The 10,026-nt window shown below is 34.4% G+C and overlaps 1 protein-coding gene across 1 annotated transcript; it reads right to left on the bottom strand.

The window, feature by feature from the left end:
* Nucleotides 1-7,991: 7,991 nt before the first annotated feature.
* Nucleotides 7,992-9,272, bottom strand: LOC123310404. The gene is made up of 3 exons (XM_044893872.1): nucleotides 8,776-9,272; nucleotides 8,476-8,641; nucleotides 7,992-8,111 (listed from the first exon to the last, which is right to left on the bottom strand). Exons 1-3 carry the CDS (start codon nucleotides 8,997-8,999, stop codon nucleotides 7,992-7,994), a joined length of 510 nt encoding a protein of 169 aa, XP_044749807.1. The 5' UTR covers nucleotides 9,000-9,272.
* Between the last annotated feature and the right edge of the window lie 754 nt (nucleotides 9,273-10,026).

Here is a 10,026-nt window from a genome sequence, read left to right as displayed (position 1 = left end):
AGGAAAGAAGATGTTAGGGAGGTCATTGATGAAAATAACAAATAGCAGTGGTCCCAAGATACAGCCCTGTGGCATGCCCAACTCGTCTTTTAAAAGATAGGTAATCATGAGTTCCAGAAGAAACAAAGACTCTTTGTCTTCTATTCAGAAGGTAGCTCTTACTCAGTTTAAGTTGCTTGTACCTTATTCCGTAGACACTTAGCTTGTATAGTAAAATTTTATGATTCGCACTATCAAATGCTTTGGTAAAATCAAGCACGATAGCTATTGGTGATTCACCTTGCTGAAGTGATTCTGAAATCTGGCAAGTGAGTTCAAAAACGGCCGTTTCTGTACCCTTTTCTTTCATAAAACCATGCTGGCAGCCTACAAAAACATCGAATTTAAAAAATTTCAAAATCTATTAGCCAGAACTTTTGCGAAAGAAGACAGGAGACTTATGGGCATACCATTACCCAAATTATTCTTGTTCTTCCCAAAACAACTGATTAACCATATGGGGCAGATTTCTAACTGAAAAATAAAAAAAAGGGTATCTTATTTACGGGGTTTTTCACCATGTCTTCTTGTCAAATTCACGACTTGGTTTCGAAAAAATGTACAAAATAAATTATACCCGTCTGCTAAATTTGAGTTGACAAAAAACTCAATTTTATCAGATTCTCATGTTGAGAGACCTTTGGAAAATATTTCCACTTCCGAAGTGCTGGTCCTTCATTCAAAGTCCACCCTCCTTGACAGACAACAGAATTCGCTCTTTGTATAATTAAAATAAAAATGCATCTTGTACGAGTTTGAAATAATAATCGTTCGTAGAACTGGTTGAAGGCATTGTTCGCACATTCAGGAAGAGCACACTTTTTATCCCCAAATATTTCGAATCTACCCCAATTTCATCCATGAAAGTTTACCTAGACAGGTTATAGAAGATAATATATCTCGGGGTCTTGGGATATCCCAGAGATGGGTCGGACAACAATGATTGATTTCGAATTCTGATGTTCTAATCCCAAGATATATGGCTGGACGTGGCAGGAAACCAAAAATCATTATTTGATACGAGCAAACCGTATTGATATAAAAGTGACAAATCTGTAGGGTCTGCCGCTCCGGGAGCTGGAAAACAATTCCATTCATCAAGCTGATTCTGCTGTCATTCAGCTCCGTCAGGAAATTACCCTCACTGATTTCGGGATATGAAGGAGTAAATTCATATTTAGGTCAGGGAAAACGTCAAGTTCAGGAGATTCATTGTTATAACATGTTGCACATTCCGTATAGCAACAGCTAAACGATTTTTTTTATGAGTTCTCCCTTCCTTTTTTACTGAAAGCTGTATATATTTCCAAATCTTACATGTAAAAGACCATAGAATGGCGAATTGTATTTTCACTATAATGTTCATGAATGCTGAAAATTTATACAGGATGATTCATTGGGAAATTCATCTACAATCAGGGTAGATGAAGGACACCGAGGTGCTTCTAAATAATTTAAAATTTAAGGGTCTATCATTCTTTGTATCCAAGATACAGTATGATTTACTAATTCCCTGCATTTTTTCAATTAATTATAACTAATGAACCACCCTACACATTTTTGTGATATTTTGATTCGTATATTCTTTCTAAAGAGTGCTATCGATCAACATAATAAAATAAGTCTCATTCCAGGTCCGGCTCTAAAAAAATTAATGAAAAGGTTTCAAGTCGAAACAATACAGTTTATATTGATATTTTAAAACTCGTTTTAAAATTTCATTCACTTATTCGGAAAGAGCAGACAAAATAACTGAGATTATATTTGGTGTTTCCGCATACAACTTTTTCCTTTGTTAGCTTGAGTCAAATCTAGATTTTTAGATCCTGTTTTCTTTGAAATATGAGAGGATATGTCCACATTTGAGATAAATTTATTATTCTCAATGACTAAGTTTCAAACATATTGTATGCTGGAGTGATCATCACATTGGGTTCTATTCAAACGAAAAATTCAAAAAGAGGAAAGTTGTTCATTTTGGCGCTCTATTTAAAACAAAAATAATGTTGCAACAAGTCTAAATTTCGAATTTTAAGATTGAACATCGTGTTTTGGCTGGAACAGGCAAATGATCATCTCTCAAATATTCCTATGTATTCTTGATGATAAAAATTAAATAAATCAGGTTTGATGTGTTGTAGAATATACCAAATAATACACTTCAGGACTTCAAGGCTCGACAGCACAAAATGCTTTCAACTATAAACCTAAAGTGTATTACCTATTCGCTAAAATAGTCAAAGCGTACAAAATGCTCTTTTGTGTTATTATTCTTACCGAGAATACGACGAAATGATTATACTCTCGGTGAAAAAATAATAAGAAGAGAATAAGAAAAATTCTAGATTTTTGATTATCTGTTTTGTTCAATCTTTGTAATGAAGATTTGATCCAACGTTATTTTTGTATGAAATAAAATTATCATTTCTGCGGAATGAACATAATTCTTATTTTTCAGTCTTTTTTCAATGTTGTGAGATAAACACATGCTATGATAATTTTCTTGTTTTGTGTTGTATTGACTTAGTTATTGTTAATAATAATTTATCCCAATGACAGACATGTCCCCTCGCATTTCAATTGAATTGGGAATATTGGGATCTATAAGAAGGGTTGATGAAGTCATGATATGAATCTCATTCTATTTGGAGGAGGTAATTTATTTGTTTTCAATTGAATGCCACCTCTTCAACGAAACATCTAGATTCGACTGAAAAACAAAATTGAAGAACGGAAAAACCAAATTCTTGTTGCACTCATTTCTATTACCATTTGTATTACCAAATTTGTAAATCAAATTTTAAAATATTTTCATACAGGTTGTTGTTCCGATCTAACAATTAGGCAGGACCTGAAGAAAGACCATTTTTATTATTTTCATCCACGTGGTATGTTATAAAAGAAATGTATAAGGTGGCTAATTGGAAAATTGGGGAAAATCACTAAATCACCCTAGTGATCAAGAAAAAAAGCCCATAAAATATTGGTTATTTAGAGGCACCTTGATGTCCTCTATCTTTAGGTACCCTCACTGTATGCTCATTTCCCAATTTATCATCCTGTAGTATATAGGATGTAAATGAATAGTTGCGAAATGATAAAGGATCAATAAATTGCCTTTCAGATAATTTTTTTTAGTGCAGCCTCTGCTTCAAAGCCCTAAACATTGTAACCTGAAAAGCAGTTTCCAATTTTTTTCATTGAAACCAGCAAACTCACATAAATTGCGCAGACATTAATGTGGGAGCGAGAAGGCAAAAAAAATTAGTTGGTGTTCCCCTATAATTTGAGCACGATATCCGCCTATTAAGTTCAGATATAATTCCAGTCTATACGACTCACGCTACATACCTGTTGATAATTTTTTCTTTCAAAACCGTCACTTTTATCGAGAAATTACAAGAGACATAATTTATCTGAAATAAATCAAGCTATCAACATTGATTCGAAGACTTGATGATAACTAATGAAAAAATAATTAATCATAGATAGGTGCATAACATGTTCTACAATTGGACTGTGAAGAATATCAACTATGCATCAAAGATCTTCTGTTATTCTGGTGAAGAATCACTCTCGTATTCAGAAATCCGTTCAGTACTGAAATTAATAATATTCTAAATCTTGCTTTTTACCAGGAGGGTTTTTTGATCGGGTCCGTTCTTCCAAGTAATGATTCTTCTATTTTTCTGTTGTTCGAGAAACGCTACAAGACCCTTATGATTCCTTGAAGTCACCCATGTTGATCGGTTATGTTCTACTAATAAACAGTAATTGGATCCATTGCAGCCTACACACGGAGTTCCATCGAATTTTGATCTGGCCACGCGTAGGAATTAGTCATACTCTTTGTTTATCTAGCGTAACATTCAGAGTCCAATGCCTGTTTGCTTTCTGGGTGGCTGGCTGAAATCCCGGTTATAAATTATTGCTAACCGAGTATTTCATTTAAAACAGTGATGTATCGATCACCGGAATGGCAATTCGCATTGATAAATGGTTAATTTCTCCTATGGGCCTTTTTGCCGGTATTATATTGCTCCTAACAGGAATAAATTTGAATTATTATCACGGCAGTTTTTCATTCGAATTCTGAATTTCGCGTGAAGTATTCCTCAATCTGCGAAAACTGGAATATTGATGGCCTAATTCTTTGTCATCAGTGCGTACCTTGACAGAAGTCAGAGGGAATAAATATCGACTTTGGAGTTTCAGTATTGAATGTTTTTATTGTATGAATATTTGATATCACGATGTTTCCATAGAATCTTATAATAAAATTAATCAACAAACCCATAGTCTTACTTCAATTCATGTTTCAAACACTTCATTGAATTTCCTTTAAATCATATTATTATGACTTACTTTTTCACCACAAGCCAACAATTCCAATAATCCAAAGAATTTTATGACATGAGTAACTTTCGAAGTCACTCCTTTGAGACTATACTGTTTGTGAGTAAACTACGAGGATGTATTGATATCTAGTTAGCCTAGACCAGTTCCATGCATAAAAAAAATATTGCGTTACCATAGCAATGAACAATAATTCATTAGAAGTGTCAGTGTGAAGTTTGAGGTCAAAAAAAAAAACAGAGTTATGCAATAAATTAAAAGAAAGAAGATGTCCACCGAAATTGTGAAAATCGAAAAATTGGACTATCGAGCCATCATCAAGTACCTGTATTTAGAAGGGTTAAGAAGTAAGCATATTTATCAAAATATGCTTAACACCCTTGGTGATCAATGTAGTTCGTATGTTACCCTGCAAAATTGGACTGCAAGCTTCAAAAGAGCTAAATTTGCCATTGAAGAGGATGACCGATCGGGAAGGCCAGTTTCTATGTCAGTCCCCGAAAATATCGATGCAGTTCATGACATGATTTCATCAGAACTTCGAATTGGGCTGAAACGGATATCTGAAGCACTGAATATTTCATACGAACGCGTTCATCAATATAGTTCACGTCAATTTCTGCAAAATGGATCCCCAAATGTTTGAATGTTGACCAAAAGCGTGCAAGGGTAGAAGCATCGCATTCGATCTGTGCTCGATTTGAAAACGATGCAGACTTCTTAAACCGAATTGTTACTATGGATGAGACTTGGGTACATTTCTACGATCCAGAAACAAAGCAACAATCGATGGAATGGCGACACTTTGGTTCTCCAAGACCCAAGAAGTTTCGTGTCCAAAAATCTGCTGAAAAATTTATTGCTTCAGTTTTTTGTGATTGAGATGGAGTAATCATGATTGATTTTTTGGATAGTAGAGGAGAATATGTTGAGTAATAAAATATTTTGACATTGAAATTTTGTTTGATTCTATAGTAGGCTAAGAATTTTTCAATATATTCTCGTATATCATGAGAAAGACAAGTTTTTTCATTCAACCAAGTTTATCACAGTTCAGCCGTATCGTTATACGAATAATTTTACAGAATGATATTCATAATTATTATTTATGACGTATATAGTTTTTGTACGACAAAAGTGTTTAACCTTCTTATGTCGATTAATGATTATTTCAAAGTATTATATCAAATTGTGGATTACAGAAAGTGATCCTGGAGTTACGGATAATCATAAAACAACATCTATTTTAAAAACTTCTCGTTTAAGGTTAACATTTAAATGATAAAAAATATATTTAATGAATAGAATGAATTTAAAGGTTGGTGACAAATTCGATACTCAACACAAAACTTCTGTTTTTCAAACTGTACCAGACAGAAATTCCTTTTATTTCAAGAAAAAAATCTGCTTTTGTGGGTTCTGCAACATGGCGTCCTACAAATATTAATAAGTATCCTCTTTTGTCCTTGATTTATAATGAAAAATCTAAAATACATAATATTCGAAAATCTACTTCATTTTACGAAAGATTTGCATGATATTTTTAAATTATTTGTATCAGATACGCCATTTTTCTACATTGAATATCTTATTTTCTCATAATATTTTTATATAGAAGCTCAAAATCTTTAGTGAACATTAACTGGGATTCTACCACTCTCTCAGGCAGTTAGGAAAGGAATGAAAAAGGTGAAAAATGATTATACGAATTTTTTTAGAGCTGTGAGAATTTCTGTCGAGAACTCCACGCCCTCCTTACATTAATATATTTGAAATAATCAATTTTCTCTAAAAGTGCACTTCCACTTCTTATACCGAACAAACAACTTTTGCGCAGCATCTCCAGAAGGCAGGTACATGTTGAATTACCCCAATTTGCTGCTTGAAAAGCCTGAAAGAAGGATACATCCACGATTAATTCAGAGAATTAGGCCCGTAAGATCAATCGTAGTTTAAACTTCCGATTAAGAAATCTCCGATTAAAGTTAATCTATGGTTTAAACCATCGTGTTAAGATCAAGTTCAAAATGAGAAAAGATTAACTAATCCTGCGCAGTTGTCAAAATAGTTGTCTATTAGAACTAATTGTGACTCATTGGTTTTCATTTTTTAGTTTTCTGTGTTGATATTTGGTTCAGTGCTTCTGTCAGACTGTAGCGATCAGTTTATTTATTAATAGTGTTTTGCTGTAATCTTTGTATCAACATTATTATTGTTGTATCATTGAGGTGTGAGGTCAAATTTGAAATTCAAAAGTTTGTAAAGTGCTGTGAATAAAGTGTTGAGTGAAAATGAGTCAAAAGAGAGTTCCAAACTTCTCAGATTCAGAAAAGGATCTTTTGACCACTTTGGTCCAAAAATATTGTGACATTTTGGAAAATAAACAAACAAATGTGGTGAATAACCAGTTGAAAGAGGAAACATGGAGCAAACTTGCTGAAGAATTCAACAGCATCTCTGGTGTATGCTTCAGAAGTGGAAAAACCTTGAGGGCTAAATATGAGAATATGAAAAAAACATTAAAAAAAAAGCATGCTGAAAACCGGCGTAGATTGTATGCAACAGGAGGAGGACCATCTGAACATATAAAATTTACCCAAGAAGAGGAAGCGATTATGGCTTTGGCAGGTCCTAGTATGGTAGGGTTGCCAAGCCGTAACTGCTCAGATTGGTCTGGAGTTATCGAACCAGATAAGGAGGATACACAGAATCCAAATTTGATTCTTGTGCAAGCAGTAATTGAAAATTCGCCTTATGAAAATGAGATGTTGAGGAACCATGGGGAAGAACCCATAGGCCAGTCACCGACAATGGCCCAGACAGCAGCAGTGGCTAAGGCACCGACAGTCACCGAGAGTTCAACAATGGCCCAGACACCGTTAGTGGCAGCAACGGTGGCCCAAACACCGCATTCGCAGTCAACAACGAGCGATAGATTTTTATTGAAAAGAAAAAGGTCCTCAGCTCTCAGGAAAAATCCCCTCAGTTTCAATAAAACGATGGAAGAATATGGGAACTTGTCCGTCAAAAAACAGAAATTAGTGGAAGCCCAAATAAAAAATGAAAAGCTCAAAATGGAGCAGATGACGATAGAGCATGAGCTGAGGGTGCAAAATCTTCGTGAAAAGGCGAGGCAGGAGGCAATTCAGCATGAATTGATTAGCGAAATATTGAGGCTCGATGTTCTTGCAAAAAAAAAACTTTTGAACCAATAAATTTTTTTCACTTTTTCTGTTAGTTAAGCTAATTTTTTGAGTTATAAATAAATGCAGAATCAACGGTTAGTATTTGAAGTTTAATACAAGATTTGTGTTGAATATGAATATTTGCAACTAATTTCTCATTAGAGGACATACATCATTTATAATATGAACCCTACAAGCACAATGAATTGAAATAGCTGTTTATAAGCATTTGCCTTTTCAGATTGCTAGTCATAGTATTCTCATTTCTAATATTTGAAACTAAACTTGTTAAATCTATCAATTCCTCAACATGAGTGTCCAAAGATGGAACATCATCACAATTATCTATACACAAATTATGCAATATTGCACAAGCCACAATAATGTCTTGAACCAACTCTATCTTCACTTTCATTCCGAGAGATAATACAGGGAAACGCCTCTTCCAAATTCCAAAACATCTTTCAATACAATTTCTTGTTCGAATGTGGGATTCATTATATAACCTTTCTGCTCTTGTTGAAGGGTTAGCTAATGGTGTCAATAAATAATCTTTAAGTGGATATCCAGAATCACCAAGAATTATATTATGTCCCATATTTCCTGATTCGAATATAGCACATAATCTACTATTGTGGAAGATTGTGCTGTCATGACTTGCACCTGGCCATCTAGCCACAACATCTAAAAATTGTAGATTTGACCCACACATTGCTTGGACATTTAGAGAAAAATATCCCTTTCTGTTTCTGAAATGTTCAGCATTATGTCCTCCTGGTGACTGTATGCGAACATGTGTACAATCGAGAGCACCATACACCCTAGGAAATCTGGCTATACTGTAAAAGCCGCTATGGTTCAATTGCTGTTGTCTGGGTGGGAGATTAAGTTTTACGAAAGTATTGCTTTTAGCTGCAATTGCTTCAGTGACCCTCTTGATAGCCCTGCCCGCTGTAGTTTGATGAACTCCAGTGAAGTCGCCTATTGCTTGTTGTATAGATCCAGTGGCATAAAAACGTAGAGCCAGAAGAAGTTGATCCATAGCATTCAGTGCTTCGTTTCTGAAAATATCTATATTTACCACTTAACGACAGGCAAATTTCGAAGTGAGAATAAGGATTTGCTTTTGAAAATAGCAATTCAGAAGGTGGATTGCAAGTGAGACAAAATATGGAATTGAATATTGATTTCTCACCTTGAGGTAGGGTGGCTTATTTTTTCCTCAATCTCACTCAAGATTGTTCTTGCAGAAGTTTTGGAGACTCGAAACCGACGAATGAATTCGATATCATCCCATTTATCCCAATGATTTTCTCGATCACGGATAATATATGGTCTATCATAATACCTTCTGAAATCATTCAACTGGTGCAAGATTTCAATATCTGAATCCGAATCACTATCATATTGCAATTCCATGTTCAATAATTCTCTAACCGACAACGCAAACACAATTTCTTGAATCAAATCAAACAAGAAACTTCAAAAAACTTCAAAGAAGCGGGTAGAAAATAATTTCATAGAATATATAGGGTTTAATCCCTTTTTGATGGTTTAAACCTACCGTCCCGAAGGTTTAAACTAATCGATAGTTTAAACCATCCTCGATGGATTAACTATGTTTGATCTTAAGAAATAATCGTTATCCAAAGTTTAAACCCTCATTTTTGGTTTAAACTGTCATTAATCTTACGGGCCTAAGTCGAATGAATGCTTTCCAGTAATGTGCTCGCCCAGTTGCCGCACTGCAGATGTTTGGAGAAAATACGGAAGCTTCCTTCTCCTGCGGCCGCAAATAATTTCATTGTCCTTGTGCAATAAATATCTGATTATTACTGAAAACAGTGTATGAATAGTTTGGTTTTGCCTAGGTCGATATTTGTCAGATGAATTCATGCAGGAATTTCGGAGATAATGGGAATATATTTACTCATAACTGAATAATAGAATATAGGTACGAGTGAACATCCTTTTTAAATTGTTAAAATTATGATCCCTACAATATGAAGAAATATGCGCAACGAAAATGAATTTAGGTGCTCGCCACAATATTGTTAAAAATAATGAACGTGTCATAGAACATAAAGTACAAACTATGTTTGTATCTACGAATGAAGAATGTGATTTCGCTATTTTTCCTTTTGGACTTTTGTCTGCTCATCAGGCAAATTAGCGAAACACCTGATAATCTCTCCATATCTGTACTAATTTTTCGATATTGTCAGTTTTGTGTGGCATATTTGAGTCATTGATTAGCGATTCTAGTATTGTGCGGATTTTTTTCTCAGATGAAAATGTTGCATTCTTATCGAGATGACACGAAACTTTTCAAGGTGAATTGTGTTGGCTAACCTTGAACCTTATCAGTTCATTTTTCCAAGGATTCATATTAATAGCGTCATGGCCTCAACTACTTCAGAACTTTGGTTTGTATCGAGGTTTGTAT

The sequence above is a fragment of the Coccinella septempunctata genome, chromosome 3 (genome assembly GCF_907165205.1).
Source record: "Coccinella septempunctata chromosome 3, icCocSept1.1, whole genome shotgun sequence".
NCBI classification, from domain to species: domain Eukaryota; kingdom Metazoa; phylum Arthropoda; class Insecta; order Coleoptera; family Coccinellidae; genus Coccinella; species Coccinella septempunctata.
This window is presented reverse-complemented; position numbering and strand designations above follow the sequence as displayed.